This window comes from Pongo abelii, chromosome 11, assembly GCF_028885655.2.
Source record: "Pongo abelii isolate AG06213 chromosome 11, NHGRI_mPonAbe1-v2.0_pri, whole genome shotgun sequence".
Classification (NCBI taxonomy): domain Eukaryota; kingdom Metazoa; phylum Chordata; class Mammalia; order Primates; family Hominidae; genus Pongo; species Pongo abelii.
Window position 1 is genome coordinate 103,609,404 of NC_071996.2, and position 18,784 is coordinate 103,628,187.

At 36.8% G+C, this 18,784-nt stretch overlaps 1 protein-coding gene across 2 annotated transcripts in view; it reads left to right on the forward strand.

The window, feature by feature from the left end:
• SGO2 (shugoshin 2) overlaps positions 1-18,784 on the forward strand; it is a 59,016-nt gene that overhangs the window by 31,191 nt on the left and 9,041 nt on the right. For both annotated transcript variants that reach the window (XM_024243639.2, XM_024243640.3), the window contains exons 6-7: positions 13,574-13,803; positions 14,893-17,805. In XM_024243639.2, the coding sequence (XP_024099407.2) occupies positions 13,574-13,803; positions 14,893-17,805 (3,143 nt within the window). The remainder of the gene's footprint in view (positions 1-13,573; positions 13,804-14,892; positions 17,806-18,784) is intronic.

An 18,784-nucleotide genomic window follows, 5' to 3' on the forward strand; every position in this document is an offset into this window, starting at 1 on the left:
CAGGCTGGAGCGCAATGGTGCAATCTTGGCTTACTACAACCTCCACCTCCTGGGTTCAAGCAATTCTCCTGCCTCAGCCTCCTGAGTAGCTGGAATTACAGGCACCTGCCACCAAGCTTGGCTAATTCTTTTATTTTTAGCAGAGATGGGGTTTCATCATGTTGGCCAGGCTGGTCTCGAACTCCTAACCTCAGGTGATCTGCCCACCTCGGCCTCCCAAAGTGCTGGGATTACAGGCATGAGCCACCGTGCTTAGTCAAATATCCGCTTTTAATTATCTACTGACTTTTAGTCATAGTGCTCTTTTAAAAGGTCCTTTTAAATCTCATTACCTGATTTTAGCCAGGCCAAACAGCCAATATTTCTCGCTTTTGAATTTACCAAAGGTAACCTCCCAGGTGAAACCAGTAAGCCTAAAGTTATGACTTAACCACGAATGTACAAGGTATTTTCAAAGAGGTGGTAAGCAGTTTTTATAAGATCCAGAATCTCCAAAGGTAGCTCAGAGAAAGGAAGATTCAAGAAGGGAAGCCAGAAGTCATACACGGAGGGGAAAAGAATCAACAAATGATAAAGATCACACAGATATCAACCAGAAAGTACTCATTCCCTAAGCTGGGAATTGAACCCAAGCTGCTATAGTGAAAAGACAAAGTTTTAGCCAGTAAGCTACAGCATTGGGCAGTTTCCATTGCCCTTCCCAGAAGGACCTTACAGCAGCCAATTTTGAGCTTGCAAAGGCTTTTAACTGCTCAAAACAATTTTTAGAGCTAACTGTGATATCAACCCCAAAACTCCTGGCCAAGAGAGAGACAGAGACAGAGACAGAGACAGAGAGACAGAGAGAGGGAGAGAGAGATTGCCTGTGGCAAAGTGGGGAAGACAAAGAGTTCAGGGAAGCCAGAGAAAGACCCACTCAATGCAATGACACTGAATCAAAAGTTCAGGTGGCCATTTGTCAGTTGTGAAAGGATCTTTTCCAGCAGTCCCATCAGCTCTCAGGTTTCCCCCTTTAGGGGAGGAAAAAGCTCCCCATGTCCCATGAACCTGTGCATGCCTAATCCTGTCACCCAAAGCCATCTGCAAAGAGTGGAAGGCAAATTAATTCAAAGAGAAGAGTGGTTAACATCCCATAATGCCAAATTTGTTCTTAACCAAGAGGGAATTTACTGATGGGGGCCTCTAACCCTCATAAGTTGGGCCTCAGACTGAAGTTTGGTGAAGCATCCTTGCCTTTTATTAAGAGGGGCCTTTAATCCACTCTGTCTTAGGAGACACTCTGACTCCACTAAGTTGGGCCTCTAACCCAATCCCATCCTTTACCTGGGCACCCCACCACTTACCCAAAGTTGGCCAATTGGTGCTGCAGTCTATTTCCTTTGGGTCAGGGGTCTCCTCAGTATCATCCCTTCATGGTTTGCCAAGAAGATGTTATTGGAAAGCGTCCTGATCCAGACCCCAAGAGAGGGATCTTGGATCTCATGCAAGAAAGAATTCAAGGCAAACCCTTAAAGTAAAAGCAAGTTTATTAGGAAAGTAAAGGAATAAGAAATGGCTACCCCATAGGCAGAGAAGCTCTGCTTTTTAAATTTAATTTTCTTCTTGATGTTAATATATAGCAATATAATTTTTGGACATTGACCTTGTTTCCAGTGACCTTGCTATTCTAATAGTTTGTGAATATAATTTTACTATTTGTGAATAAGGGCAGTTTTATTCCCCCCAACCTCCTAATATATAGCTTTTCTTTTATTTGTTTGTTTGTTTTTTCCAGGTTTTGGCTTTTATTTTTTCTTACCTTGTTGCATTGGCTACATTTTTTTTTTTTTTTTTTTTTTGAGACGGAGTCTCGCTCTGTCACCAAGCTTGAGTGCAATGGTGTGATCTCGGCTCACTGCAACCTCCGCCTCCTGGGTTCAAGTGATTCTCCTGCCTCAGCCTCCTGAGTAGCTGGGACTACAGGCATGCACCATCACGCCCAGCTAATTTTTGTACTTTTAGTAGAGACGGGGTTTCACCATGTTGGCCAGGGTGGTCTCAATCTCTTGACCTCATGATCTGCCCACCTTGGCCTCCCAAAATGCTGGGGTTACAGGCATGAGCCACCATGCCCGGCCAGCTACTTGTTAAATATTGAATAAAAGAAGTAAGAACAGGCATTCATATTGTATTCCCATTATTAAATATTGTATTCCTGTTGTTAAATATGATGTCTGCTCTTGGGTTTTTGTAGATTCTCTTAATCAGATTATGAAAGTTTCCTTGTACTTTCAGTTTGCTGAGAGTTTTTCACGAATAGCTACTGAATTTTGTCAAATGCTTTTTCTGTCACTATTGAGTAGATACTAATTTTTTCTTTTCTCTATTAATGTTATGAATTTTTAAATATTTTTTATTCATATAATGAATTATAAAGATTTTTGAATGTTAAACCACAATTGCATTTCTACAATGAACTGCTCCTGATGAAGTATCCTTTTAATATGCCGCAAAATTGTAATTGCTAATTTTTAAAAAAGATTTTTGCATCATTTTACATCATTGTATGTTGATGAAAATGATGTATAATTTTTGTTTCTTGTAATAGATTTTGTCAGGTTTTTGTATTTGTAGTATGCTGGTCACTGTAAATGAATTAAGTACACCTCTTTTTCTGTTTTATGGCAGTATATGTGTAGGATATATATATATATTTTTCTTTAACGTTTAGAAGTTACCTGGGCCTGCTTGCAGTTTTCTTGTGGAAAAGGTTTTGGTAACATCTCTCTTTTTTTTTTTTTTTTTTTTGAGGTGGAGTTTCACTCCTGCAGCCCAGGCTAGAGTGCAATGGTGCGCTCTTGGCTCACTGCAGCCTCTGCCTTCCGGGTTCAAGTGGTTCTCCTGTCTCAGCCTCTCGAGTAGCTGGGATTACAGATGCTCGCCAACACGCCCAGCTAAATTTTGTATATTTTGTAGAGACAGGGTTTTGCCATGTTGGCCAGGATGGTCTTGAACTCCTGACCTCAGGTGATCCACCTGCCTCGGCCTCCCAGTGTGCTGGGATTACAGGCATGAGCCATCACGCCTGGCCTAACATTTCATTTCTTTAATAGGTATAAGAATATTCAGATTTCTTATTTCTTCTTATGTTAGGTTTGTTAATTTTTTTTTTAAAGAATTTGACCATTTCATCTAAAATTACTGGCATAAAATTGTCCATAATATTATCAAGTTATGTGCTTAATGTGTTTTGGGTATGTAGTGAGGTTCTCTTCTTCTTTCTCAGTGTTGGTTATTTGTGTTTCATCACTTTTTTTCTTAATTAGTCTTGCTCTAGAGGTCTGTCAATTTTATTCATCTTTGTGAAGGTCTCATTTGGAGCTACGTTGTTTTAGTATATTTGCTTTCTATTTCATTGATTCTGCTCTTTATTGTTTCTTTCTTTCTGGTTTGCCTTTCTTTTCATTATTATTATTGTTACTCTTATTAGTTGCTCCTTGGGGTAATTTAGATTATCAATTTTCAGCCTCTGTTTTAAAAATATAAGCATTTAAGGTTATTTTTCTATAATCACTGCTTTAGCTGTGTTCCACAATTTTTGTTTGTTTATTTTGTGATGAGTTCTCATGTGCTGTTGCCCAAGCTGGACTTGATCTCCTGGGTTCAAATGATCCTCCTGCTTTAGCCTCCTGAGTAGCTGGGACTACAGGCATGCATTATCAGTCTCCTAGATTCACAGTTTTTGATATACCGTATCATTATTTAGTTCAAGATTTTTTTTTCTGATTTTTTATTTGACCCTATGGATCACTTATAAGTATATTTGATTTCTAAGCTGATGGGTATTTTTATTTTTACTTTTTGTTGTTGATGTCTAGCTTAATTCTGCTATAATTAGGTACTATAGTTAAAATGAATTTAGATTTTTGAAGTATGTTGGGAATTTCATTAGGACAAAGCTTGATCTAATTTGGTAAGTATTTGGGATGCACATGAAAAAAATGTGTATTTTGCAATTGTTGAACGCAGTATTTTATGTATGGCAGCTGTGTCTAGTTTGTTCATTATAGTCTTCCATATCCTTCCTGCTTCTGTTGTCTGTTTATTCTGTCAGTTATTGAGAGAAGTTTATTAAAGTCTACCATTATGATTATGAATTCATCTGTTTCTCCTTTTAGTTTTGTCAATTTTTGCTATATGTATTTTAAAGCTGTTATTAGGTACTCATACATTTAGGACTGATTTGTTTTTCTAATTTCTAGCAATGGTTCCTGCTTTAAAGTCTACTTTGTTTGGTATAATATTTCCATGATATATCTTTTTCTATACCCTTACTTTCAAATTCTATTATATTTAAAATGCTATATAAGTCCATCAGGTGTCATTTCATCATCTTCAGGCATCTGTCTTTTTCTATTGAAAAGTTAGCACCTTTCTTGCAAGCTGAAGAAGTTCCCTTTTTTCTGGTTTTCTGAGTTTTTATAATGAATTTGTATTGAATTTTGTCAAATAATTTTTTTGCATTTCTAGAGAGAATCATTATTTTTCTCCTTTGTTCTACTAATACAGTGACTTCAGTGGATTTTCTAATGCAAACTTTGCATTCCTAAAAAAAATTTTTGTTATGATGTATTATTCTTTCTATATATTGCTGGGTTTGATTTGCTAATATTTTCTTTAAAATTTATGTGCTATGTTCATAAGGGATATTGGTCTTTAATTTTCTTACAAAAACCGTTGATAGGTTTTGACAAGGGTTATGCTGGCCTCATGAGATGAGAAGCATTTGTCTTCCTCAATTTTTGAAAGAGTTTGTACAATTGGTAGTTTTTCATTAATGTTTAGTAGAATTCACAAAAGAAGTAATTTGGGCCTGGAGTTTTTAATTATGAATTTAATTTTTAAAATAGATATGGGGCTTTTCAAGTTTTTGGTTTCTTTGCAAGTCAATTTAGAAAATGTTTGTCTTTCAAGAAAATCACCCATCTCATCTAGTCAGTAAAGTTTATTGGTATAAAGTTGCTTATACTATGCTTTTCTTATTCTTTTTTTTTATTATTGTACTTTAAGTTCTAGGGTACATGTGCACAATGTGCAGGTTTGTTACATATGTATACATCTGCCATGTTGGTGTGCTGCACCCAGTAACTTGTCATTTAAATTAGGTATGTTTCCTAACGCTATCCCTCCCCCCTCCCCCCACCCCACGACAGGCCCTGGTGTGTGATGTTCCCCATCCTGTGTCCAAGTGTTCTCATTGTTCAGTTCCCACCTATGAGTGAGAATAGGCGATGTTTGGTTTTCTGTCCTTGCGATAGTTTGCTGAGAATGATGGTTTCCAGCTTCATCCATGTCCCCACAAAGGACATGAACTCATCCTTTTTTATGGCTGCATAGTACTCCATGGTGTATATGTGCCACATTTTCTTAATCCAGTCTATCATTGTTGGACATTTGGGTTGGTTCCAAGTCTTTGCTATTGTGAATAGTGCCGCAATAAACATACGTGTGCATGTGTCTTTATAGCAGCATGATTTATAGTCCTTTGGGTATATACCCAGTAATGGGATGGCTGGGTCGAATGGAATTTCTAGTTCTAGATCCCTGAGGAATCACCACACTGACTTCCACAAGGGTTGAACTAGTTTACAGTCCCACCAACAGTGTAAAAGTGTTCCTGTTTCTCCACATCCTCTCCAACACCTGTTGTTTCCTGACTTTTTAATGCTCACCATTCTAACTGGTGTGAGATGGTATCTCATTGTGGTTTTGATTTGCATTTCTCTGATGGCCAGTGATGGTGAGCATTTTCTCATGTGTTTTTTGGCTGCATAAATGTCTTCTTTTGAGAAGTGTCTGTTCATGTCCTTTGCCCACTTTTTGATGGGGTTGTTTGTTTTTTTTCTTGTAAATTTGTTTGAGTTCATTGTAGATTCTGGATATTAGCCCTTTGTCAGATGAGTAGGTTGCGAAAATTTTCTCCCATTTTGTAGGTTGCCTGTTCACTCTGATGGTAGTTTCCTTTGCTGTGCAGAAGCTCTTTAGTTTAATTAGATCCCATTTGTCAATTTTGGCTTTTGCTGCAATTACTTTTTAGTGTTTTAGTCATGAAGTCCTTGCCCATGCCTGTGTCCTGAATGGTATTGCCTAGGTTTTCTTCTAGGGTTTTTATGGTTTTAGGTCTAACATTTAAGTCTTTAATCCATCTTGAATTAATTTTTGTATAAGGTGTAAGGAAGGGATCCAGTTTCAGCTTTCTACATATGGCTAGCCAGTTTTCCCAGCACCATTTATTAAATAGGGAATCCTTTCCCCTTTTCTTGTTTTTGTCAGGTTTGTCAAAGATCAGATAGTTGTAGATGTGTGGTATTATTTCTGAGGTCTGTGTTCTGTTCCATTGGTCTATATCTCTGTTTTGGTACCAGTACCATGCTGTTTTGTGTACTATAGCCTTGTAGTATAGTTTGAAGTCAGGTAGAGTGATGCCTCCAGCTTTGTTCTTTTGGCTTAGGATTGTCTTGGCGATGCAGGCTCTTTTTTGTTTTCATATGAACTCTAAGTAGTTTTTTCCAATTCTGTGAAGAAAGTCATTGGTAGCTTGATGGGGATGGCATTGAATCTATAAATTACCTTGGGCAGTATGGCCATTTTCACAATATTGATTCTTCCTATCCATGAGCATGGAATGTTCTTCCATTTGTTTGTGTCCTCTTTTATTTCATTGAGCAGTGGTTTGTAGTTCTCCTTGAAGAGGTCCTTCCCATCCCTTGTAAGTTGGATTCCTAGGTATTTTATTCTCTTTGAAGCAATTGTGAATGGGAGTTCACTCATGATTTGGCTCTCTATTTGTCTGTTATTGGTGTATAGGAATGCTTGTGATTTTTGCACATTGATTTTGTATCCTGAGACTTTGCGGAAGTTGCTTATCAGCTTAAGGATATTTTGAGCTGAGACAGTGGGGTTTTCTAAATATACAATCATGTCATCTGCAAACAGGGACAATTTGACTTCCTCTTTTCCTAATTGAATACCCTTTATTTGTTTCTCCTGCCTAATTGCCCTGGCCAGAACTTCCAACACTATGTTGAATAGGAGTGGTGAGAGAGGGCATCCCTGTCTTGTGCCAGTTTTCAAAGGGAATGCTTCCAGTTTTTGCCCATTCAGTATGATATTGGCTGTGGGTTTGTCATAAATGGCTCTTATTATTTTGAGATACATCCCATCAGTATCTAATTTATTGGGGGTTTTTAGCATGAAGGGCTGTTGAATTTTGTTGAAGGCCTTTTCTGCATCTATTGAGATAATCATGTGGTTTTTGTCTTTGGTTCTGTTTATATGATGGATTACGTTTATTGATTTGTGTATGTTGAACCAGCCTTGCATCCCAGGGATGAAGCCAACTTGATCATGGTGGATAAGTTTTTTGATGTGCTGCTGGATTCGGTTTGCCAGTATTTTATTGAGGATTCTTACATCGATGTTCATCAGGGTTATTCGTCTAAAATTCTCTTTTTTTGTTGTGTCTCTGCCAGGCTTTGGTGTCAGGATGATGCTGGCCTCATAAAATGAGTTAGGAAGGATTCCCTCTTTTTCTGTTGATTGGAATAGTTTCAGAAGGAATGGTACCAACTCCTCTTTGTACCTCTGGTAGAATTCAGCTGTGAATCCGTCTGGTCCTGGACTTTTTTTGGTTGGTAGGCTATTAATTATTGCCTCAATTTCAGAGCCTGTTATTGGTCTATTCAGGGATTCAACTTCTTCCTGGTTTAGTCTTGGGAGGGTGTATGTGTCCAGGAATTTATCCATTTCTTCTAGATTTTCTAGCTTATTTGCATAGAGGTGTTTGTAGTATTCTCTGATGGTAGTTTGTATTTCTGTGGGATCGGTGGTGATATCCCCTTTATCATTTTTTATTGCATCTATTTGATTCTTCTCTCTTTTCTTCTTTATTAGTCTTGCTAGTGGTCTATCAATTTTGTTGATCTTTTCAAAAAAACCAGCTCCTGGATTCATTGATTTTTTGAAGGGTTTTTTTGTGTCTCTATCTCCTTCAGTTCTGCTCTGATCTTAGTTGTTTCTTGCCTTTTGCTAGCTTTTGAATGTGTTTGCTCTTGCTTCTCTAGTTCTTTTAATTGTGATGTTAGGGTATCAATTTTAGATCTTTCCTGCTTTCTCTTGTGGGCATTTAGTGCTGTAAATTCCCTCTACACACTGCTTTAAATGTGTCCCAGAGATTCTGGTATGTTGTGTCTTTGTTGTCATTGGTTTCATAGAACATCCTTATTTCTGCCTTCATTTCATTATGTACCCAGTAGTCATTCAGGAGCAGGTTGTTCAGTTTCCATGTAGTTGAGCGGTTTTGAGTGAGTTTCTTAATCCTGAGTTCTAGTTTGATTGCACTGTGGTCTGAGAGACAGTTTGTTACAATTTCTGTTCTTTTACATTTGCTGAGGAGTGATTTACTTCCAACTATGTGGTCAATTTTGGAATAAGTGTGATGTGGTGCTGAGAAAAATATATATTCTGTTGATTTGGAGTGGAGAGTTCTGTAGATGTCTATTAGGTCTGCTTGGTGCAGACCTGAATTCAATTCCTGGATATCCTTGCTAATTTTCTGTCTTATGGATCTGTCTAATGTTGACAGTGGGGTGTTAAAGTCTCCCATTATTATTGTGTGGGAGTCTAAGTCTCTTTGTAGGTCTCTAAGGACTTGTTTTATGAATCTGGGTGCTCCTGTATTGGGTGCATATATATTTAGGATAGTTAGCTCTTCTTGTTGAATTGATCCCTTTACCATTATGTAATGGCCTCCTTTGTCTCTTCTGATCTTTGTTGGTTTAAAGTCTGTTTTGTCAGAGACTAGGATTGCAACCCCTGCCTTTTTTTGTTTTCCATTTGCTTGGTAGATCTTCCTCCATCCCTTTATTTTGAGCCTATGTGTGTCTCTGCATGTGAGATGGGTCTCCTGAATACAGCACACTGATGGGTCTTGAGTCTTTATCCAATTTGCCAGTCTGTGTCTTTTAACTGGAGCATTTAGCCCATTTACATTTAAGGTTAATATTGTTATGTGTGAATTTGATCCTGTCATTATGATGTTAGCTGGTTATTTTACTCGTTAGTTGATGCAGTTTCTTCCTACCATCAGTGATCTTTACAATTTGGCATGTTTTTGCAGTGGCTGGTACTGGTTGTTCCTTTCCATGTTTAGTGCTTCCTTCAAGAGCTCTTGTAAGGCAGGCCTGGTGGTGACAATATCTCTCAGTATTTGCTTGTCTGTAAAGGATTTTATTTCTCCTTCACTTATGAAGCTTAGTTTGGCTGGATATGAAATTCTGGGTTGAAAATTCTTTTCTTTAATAATGTTGAATATTGGCCCCCACTCTCTTCTGGCTTGTAGATTTTCTGCCGAGAGATCTGCTGTTAGTCTGATGGGCTTCCCTTTGTGAGTAACCCGACCTTTCTCTCTGGCTGCCCCTAACATTGTTTCCTTCATTTCTACTTTGGTGAATCTAACAATTATGTGTCTTGGAGTTGCTCTTCTCAAGGAGTATCTTTGTGGCATTCTCTGTATTTCCTGAATTTGAATGTTGGCCTGCCTTGCTAGGTTGGGGAAGTTCTCTTGGATAGTATCCTGAAGAGTGTTTTCCAACTTGGTTCCATTCTCCCTGTCACTTTCAGGTACACCAATCAGACGTAGATTTGGTCTTTTCACATAGTCCCATATTTCTTGGAGGCTTTGTTCATTTCTTTTTACTCTTTCTTCTCTAAACTTCTCTTCTCGTTTCGTTTCATTCATTTGATCTTCAGTCACTGATCAAATCGGCTGCTGAAGCTTGTGCATGCGTCACATAGTTCTCGTGCCACGGTTTTCAGCTCCATCAGGTCATTTGAGGTCTTCTCTACACTGTTTATTCTAGTTAGCCATTTGTCTAATCTTTTTTCAAGGTTTTTAACTTCTTTGCGATGGGTTTGAACATCCTCTTTTAGCTCGGAGAAGTTTGTTATTACTGATAGTCTAAAGCCTTCTTCTCTCCACTCATCAGAGTCATTGTCTGTTCAGCTTTGTTCCGTTGCTGGCGAGGAGCTGCATTCCTTTGGAGGGGAAGAGGTGCTCTAATTTTTAGAATTTTCAGCTTTCTGCTCTGGTTTCTCCCCATCTTTTTGGTTTTATCTACCTTTGGTCTTTGATGATGGTGACGTACAGATGGGGTTTTGGTGTGGATGTCCTTTCTGTTTGTTAGTTTTCCTTCTAACAGTCAGGACCCTCAGCTGCAAGTCTGTTGGAGTTTGCTGGAGGTCCACTGCAGACCCTGTTTGCTTGGGTATCACCAGTGGAGGCTGCAGAACAGCAAATATTGCAGAATGGCAAATGTTGCTGTCTGATCGTTCCTCGGAAGCTTCGTCTCAGAGGAGCACCCGGCCATATGAGGTGTCAGTCGGCCCCCACTGGGAGGTGTCTCCCAGTTAGGCTACTCGGGGGTCAGGGACCCACTTGAGGCGGCAGTCTGTCCATTCTCAGATCTCAAACTCTGGGCTGGGAGAACCACTACTCTCTTCAAAGCTGTCAGACAGGGACGTTTAAGTCTGCAGAAGTTTCTGCTGCCTTTTGTTCAGCTGTGCCCTGCCACCAGAGGTGGAGTCTACACAGGCAGGCAGGCCTCCTTGAGCTGCAGTGGGCTCCACCTGCTTCAAGCTTCCTGGCCGCTTTGTTTACCTACTCGAGCCTCAGCAGTGGTGGGCACCCCTCCCCCAGCCTGGCTGCTGCCTTGCAGTTCAGTCTCAGGCTGCTGTGCTCTAGGGTCCGTGGGCGGGGGCCCCCTGAGCCAGGTGCGGGATATAATCTCCTAGTATGCTGTTTGCTAAGACTGTTGGAAAAGCGCAGTATTAGGGTAGGAGTGACCCGATTTTCCAGGTGCCATGTGTCAAGGCTTCCCTTGGCTAGGAAAGGGAATTCCCTGACCCCTTGTACTTCCCAGGTGAGGCGTGCTTCGGTTCATGCTCCGTGGGCTGCACTCACTGTCCTGCACCCATTCTCCGACAAGCCGCAGTGAGATGAGCCTGGTACCTCAGTTGGAAATGCAGAAATCACCCGTCTTCTGCATCACTCATGCTGGGTGCTATAGACTGGAACTGTTCCTATTTGGTCATCTTGGAACCTCTCTTATTCTTTTAATGCCTGTAGCATCTGTAGTGAGAACCTTTCTTTCCTGATTTTTGTAATTTGTATGTTTAATCAAACTAGCTAGGGGTGTGTCAATTTTATTGTTCATTTAACAAACTCAGCTTTTGGCTTCATTGATTTTATTTTTCTCAATTTTATGTTTTATATTTCATTGGTGTCTATTTTTTAAATTATTTCCTTGTTTTTACTTTTAAGAACATAGAGATATATAATTCACTTAACATAAAATTTCTTATCACATGAAATTCACCCTTTTAAAGTATACAGTACAGTGGTTTTAGTATATTCACAAAGCTTTGAATCTTCACCCTGTTCAATTCTAAAATATTTCAATCTCTAAAAGGGAATCTCATATGTATAGCAGTCACTTCCCATTCTCCACTCCCCTAGCCCCTAACAACTGCTAATCTACTTTCTGTCTAAATGGATTTGGCCATTTTGGATATTTCATATGAATGGAATCATAAAATGTGTGGCCTTTTGTGTCTGGCTTTTTTCACTTAGCATATTGTTTTCAAGGTTCATTCATGTTGTAGCACATATGAGCATTTCATTACTTTTTATGGAGAGACAATAATTCTGTTGTATGGATATACTATGTTTTGTTTATCCATTCATCAATTAATGGACATTTGTGTTGTTTCCACTTTCTGGCTATTATGAATAATGCTGCAGTAAACATTCATGTACAAGTTTTTGTGTGGACATACATTTTCAGTTCTCTTGAATATATGCCTAGCAGTGGAATTGCTGGGTCATCTGGTAACTCTGTGTTTAACTTTTGGAGAAACTGCCAAATTGTTTTTCCAAGCTTCTGCACCATTTTACATTCCCGCCAGCGCAGTATTTCAATACTGATTTCTCCATCTCCTCACCAACACTTGTTAGTAATTATCTGTCTTGTGATTATAGCCATCTAGGAGTATGAAGTAGTATTGCATCATGGTTTTTATTTGTAGTTCCCTAATAATTAATGATGTCAAGTATATTTTTATGTACTTATTGGCCATTTGCTACAGGATCATTCTCTTTTATCTTTTCCATACGAGTTTAAATCATGTTTTTCTATTGCTTCATATATTGGATAATATTAGATTGCACCTGGGTATTGTGTATCCCTTGTTGTAGAAAATGTAGATTCAGTTATGCTCTCCCAAAGAGTTTTGATGTTTCAATTTTAGTAGGCAGTAACCTTGTCTGAACCCAAAATACATCTGAAATCTCATTTTAGTTGTTTTATCCTTAGATAGGCTGCTTCGAATCTTCCTCATATATATGGGATTCAGAGGTCAGCTAGATATTTGGGGAGCATTTATACACAAAATTTGGGGCTCTCCTCTCTAACTCTCTTATCTGACATTTCCCCCCATCACTTTACAGCTGTTGTAGTTGCCCTGAATTCTAACCTTGAACCAATAAGACTGTAGGTTTCTAACTTTTTTTGAATGTGGCACCAGCTGAGGCTGTAAAACAATGGAAAACTCACTCTTCTTCCAAGTGTCGGCACCCCCTTCGCTAGCTCTCTACTTGCTTTTTGTCCATTCACTGACTTCTAGTAGTTGTTTTTTTAAATATTTTGTCCAGAATTTATAGTCATTATGTTAGGTAGGGTTGGTCTGATAGTAACTGTTTAGCCATCACCAGAAGCGGAACCTCTCTGTTTATTTTTGTTAACTTGTTTCCTCAAGTGGTATAGAAAATTCCTCCCAACAGCTATTCTACTGGTAGTTGCCTTTAAATTTCTCATAAATATTTATCAGAAATATTTTATTTTTCTTATTATAAATTATTTTAAAATATCTGTGATTTCCTTGGAATACAAGACAACTCTACTGTTTGTGGATGATATTACTCTTCATTCTTTGAATTCAAATACGTCAGTTTATCAAATTATTTCTATGGATTTCTGTCTGTTTTCTTCCCATAGATTTAATTACTCTAGGAATAATGATTTTAGTGTACTTGGATGCCTTTTGGAAACATAGCAAACTTATTTCACACATAATTTTATAAACAATTATATTTGCTAGAAACCAAAGGAAGATTTTTGGGTATTACATAGAATTAATTTTATGAAAAGTATAAATATTATATATGGCTATTGTAAGTACGTTTGAACTTTTTTCATTTCCTTAATAGTAGTCTTCTAATAGCACAAGAAGTGAATATATAAATTATCTTCTTTTGGGGCCACTGTGACTAAGGGGTTAAGAAGCATTCCTGTTTCCTTCCAAGTTCTGTTCTAGTAGGAACTACTTATTTCCTACCTTTAAGTGTCTTCATTGAACTTGAAAAAGTACCAGGTGGATTTGTGGTTCGATCTTAAATAGAATATAGAAATAACTGTCCATGCACTTAAAAAAATTTATAAAATACATACTTTCTCATTTCCTTCCCACTTGCCTTTAGGGTTCCATTAACTTCAAATGATGATGAAGATGATGATAAAGATAAAATGCAGTGTGACAACAATATTAAATCAAAGACATTACCTGATTTTCCCTCTTCAGGATCAACAACACAACCTTTATCAACTCAGGATAATTTGGAAGTGTTATTTCTTAAAGAAAATAATCAAAATGTATATGGTTTAGATGATTCAGAACATATTTCTTCTATAGTTGATGTACCTCCCAGAGGTGAGATTGTTTTAAAAATTCATTTTGAGTATTTGTGTTAGTTACATTCATCAGATGTTCTTCCTGAGGGCAATTATGTATAACAGTTAATAAGTTAGCTTTCTTATGTTACAGATTTGCTAACTTCTGCCATTTAAAACTGCTGGTGATAGATTTAATTTTAAAGTAAATATGCTGACAAACATCAGATCCACAGTGGCCTAATACTGTTACTCTGGAAGAAATGTTTAGAAATAAATGGACCTAATGAGCTTTTCTTGATATCTTAGCTTATGATTTGAAAGATACCATATATTTACTTAGTTTTACCCTCTTTTTTCATAGATATGAAAATTGGGGGCCTAGATAGGTATAGAGACTCTTTCAAGATCATTACTAATTAATGGTAAAGCAAAAACTTGAGCCTGGGTAATGGTTGAGCAAGAAAAAAGATGGCATTTACATTTTATTTATATAGTATTCCTAAATGATAATCTGTGGTGTAGTCTGGTGCTTACAGATTTGCCACAGATTTTCAGACTGGGATGTGGAACTATAACAATTTTGAATTTAGAGCTTAGAATTGTTTTTCCTTTCTGAAAATGTGTGTGTGTATGTATATGTATATAATATACATACACACATATATACATATATACATGTGTGTATATATTTACACACATACAAACATATATTAATATATGTATATATAATTTATATAAATTTTAGCTGCCTGTTGATAGTCTTTGATAGCAATCCTTTTCAGAGTTATCACTATTATTTGGGTTCATTTGCTGGCCTCCGTCCACTCTAGAAATGTATGCTAATGGCTTTACTATTGGCTGTACTCCACTCTACTGTTGGAGCTGAGGCAGAATTCTCAGTATATATTTTCTACAGATACAAATGTAAAATGTGATTTAGGAGTACTCATCATTTCTAACTTATTTTCTTATAAGCATAGATTCTTAGTAATATTAGGATCTGGGCAGAACACATTGTCAGAAATTATATCTATGAAACAGCTTGATTTCAAATCTAATTTGTTTAAAGTAACTTATTATTTATTTCATTACTTATTTCTGAGTTTTATTTTCCTTTTCTTAATAGAAAGCCATTCCCACTCAGACCAAAATTCTAAGAGTTCTCTAATGAATGAGATGAGAAACACCCAACCTATTGGCCACAGATGGGAGAAACCATCCCCTAGTAATGTGACTGAAAGGAAGAAGCGTGGGTCATCTTGGGAATCAAATAATCTTTCTGCAGACACTCCCTGTGCAACAGTTTTAGATCAACAACACATTTCAAATCCAGAATTAAATTGCAATGATGAGATAAATGGTCATACTAATGAAACAAATACTGAAATGCAAAGAAATAAACAGGATCTTCCTGGCTTATCTTCTGAGTCTGCCAGAGAACCTAATGCAGAGTGCATGAATCAAGTTGAGGATAATGATGACTTTCAGTTGCAGAAAACTGTGTATGATGCTGACATGGATTTAACTGCTAGTGATGTCAGCAAAATTGTCACAGTTTCAACAGGTATTAAAAAGAAAAGTAATAAAAAAACAAATGAACATGGAATGAAAACTTTCAGAAAAGTGAAAGATTCAGGCTCTGAAAAAAAGAGAGAGAGATCAAAGAGACAGTTTAAAAATAGTTCAGATGTCGATATCGGGGAAAAGATTGAAAACAGGCCAGAAAGATCTGATGTCCTGGATGGCAAAAGGGATGCAGAAGATCCCGGTTTTATTTTCAATAATGAACAGCTGGCTCAGATGAATGAACTGAAGAAAATGACCCTTCAAACTGGCTTTGAACAAGGTGACAGAGAAAATGTCCAGTGTAATAAAAAGGAGAAAAGAATAACAAATGAGCAAGAGGAGACATACTCTTTATCCCAAAGTTCAGGTAAATTTCACCAGGAGAGTAAATTTGATAAGGGTCAGAATTCCCTAACTTGTAATAAAAGTAAAGCTTCTAGACAGACATTTGTGATTCACAAATTAGAAAAAGATAACTTACTCCCAAACCAAAAGGATAAAGTAACCATTTATGAAAACCTAGACGTCACAAATGAATTTCACACAGCCAATCTTTCCACCAAAGATAATGGAAATTTATGTGATTATGAGACCCACAATATATTGGATTCGAAAAAGCATGTCACTGATATTCAACCCTCTGAGCAAAATGAATCAAACATCAATAAGCTTAGAAAGAAAGTAAACCGGAAGACAGAAATAATTTCTGGAATGAACCACATGTATGAGGATAATGATAAAGATGAGGTGCGTGGCCTAAAAGATAATTTTTTTTCCGAAACCCAAGATGATAAAGAACCTATCTCTGAAAACATAGAAGTTTCCAAAGAGCTTCAAATCCCAGCTCTTTCTACTGGAGATAATGAAAATCGATGTGACTGTAGGACCCAGAATGTGTTGGGTTTGCAAAAGCAGATCACCAATATGTACCCCGTTCAGCAAAATGAATCAAAAGTTAATAAGAAGCTTAGGCAGAAAGTAAATCGGAAGACAGAAATAATTTCTGAAGTGAATCATTTAGATAATGACAAAAGTATAGAATACACAGTTAAAAGTCACTCACTCTTTTTAACTCAAAAAGATAAGGAAATCATCCCCGGAAACCTAGAAGACCCAAATGAGTTTGAAGCACCTGCTCTTTCTACCAAAGGTAGTGGAAACCTGTATGATTCTGAGATTCAAAATGTTTTGGGGGTGAAACATGTCCATGATATGCAACCTGCTTGTCAAAATGATTCAAAAATAGGTAAGAAGCCTAGACTAAATGTATATCAAAAGTCAGAAATAATTCCTGAAACCAACCAAGTATATGAGAAGGATAACAAAGGTGTACATGACCTAGAAAAAGATAACTTCTTGTCTCTAACCCCAAAGGATAAAGAAACAATTTCTGAAAATCTGCAAGTCACAAATGAATTTCAAACAGTTGATCTTCTCATCAAAGATAATGGAAATTTATGTGATTATGACACCCAGAATATATTGGATTTGAAAAAGTATGTTACTGATAGGAAATCTGCTGAGCAAAATGAATCAAAAATAAATAAGAAGCTCAGGAATAAAGTGAATTGGAAGACAGAAATAATTTCTCAAATGAACCAGATATATGAGGATATTGATAAAGATGTACATGTCCAAGAAAGCTATACAAAAGATCTTGATTTTAAAGTAAATAAATCTAAACAAAAACTTGAATGCCAAGACATTATCAATGAACACCATATGGAAGTCAACAGTAATGAAAAGGAAAGTTGTGATCAAATTTTAGATTCCTACAAAGTAGTTAAAAAGCGTAAGAAAGAATCATCATGCAAGGCAAAGAACATTTTGACAAAAGGTAAGAACAAACTTGCTTCACAGTTAACACAATCTTCACAGACATCTATCTCCTTAGAATCTGATTTAAAACATATTACTAGTGAAGCAGATTCTGATCCAGGAAACCCAGTTGAACTATGTAAGACTCAGAAACAAAGCACTACCACTTTGAATAAAAAAGGAGATCTCCCTTTTGTGGAAGAAATAAAAGAAGGAGAGTGTCAGGTTAAAAAGGTAAATAAAATGACATCTAAGTCAAAGAAAAGGAAGACCTCCATAGATCCTTCTCCAGAGAGCCATGAAGTGACGGAAAGAATACTTGACAGCGTTCAGGGAAAGTCGTCTACTGTGTCTGAACAAGTTGATAAGGAAAACAATTTGGGGAATGAGAAAATGGTCAAAAATAAGCCAGACTTTTACACAAAGGCATTTGGATCTTTGTCTGAGATATATTCACCTAACATACAAGATTCTTCCTTTGACAGTGTTCGTGGAGGTTTAGTACCTTTGAGCATTTCTTCTAGTAAAAATGTGATAATAAAAGAAAATTTTGCCTTGGAGTGCTCACCAGCCTTTCAAGTAAGTGATGATGAGCGTGAGAAGATGAACGAGATGAAATTTAAAGTCAACTGGAGAACCCAAAAATCAGGAATAGGTAGGTTAATAACCATTATGAAATGATAAAGTTTTAGAAGTGTTTTGTTTTTTGTTTTTGTTTTTTACTTAGCCAATGAAGTATTTTCTAAATAGTATTTTTATGGAATTTAAAAACAATAAATAACTGAGTACATGATCCATAGAAGTAACATGAAGGAATAAAGAAAGTTTCATACTTCGGGAAATAACAGTGAGAGTATCTTGGATATTTACAACTACAAATGGATTTGGCCTTTACCACAAACTTGCCTAATAAAGATCTTAGGCAAATAATTTGCTTTTTCATACATCTGAAGGAAATTGTATGTTTTAAATATATATAATAATGAATTGTACTGGTTTTTATTTTACTGAAAACAGTTGCACGTTTCTTGAGGGTGAGACTGTTTCCCCGTTCAACAACATATATTTAATGTGATCAAACCCTTCTAGATATTAGAGAGGATTGAAAAATAAACAATACCAACCCCCTTTCCTCAGATTCCATGTATGTAACAAACATGGTGAAATGGAATAAATGATTCTTTAAGCACATGTATTACGCTAAGGGATATAATGGGGAGTAATTTTGACTAGAGGAATCTTCAAACGCATCCTTAAATAGGTAGCATTTTAGGCCCTAAAGGATAAGTAAGATTTTTACCTGTAGTATTTACTTTTCATTTTTTTCCCAGTTATTAAAATAGTACTCATTGCAAAAAAATCAAAAGTAGAGAGTCAGAAAAAGGGAGGGGGAAAAAATCACCTGGGAGAACTTTAGTCCATTTACCATGTGCATGCAGATCCAAATCTATGGAATTTTAAATATATATTTGAAGTCATACTATATATAACATTACTTATCTCATTTTTTTCCTTAACAGTGGATCCTAAAAATGTTCTTTTGACATTAGAAATTTTGTAATATTAAACATTCCTGTACCAATTAAAAATTTTTACGGGGAGCCTATTATTTCAATATATGTGTGTAGATCCCT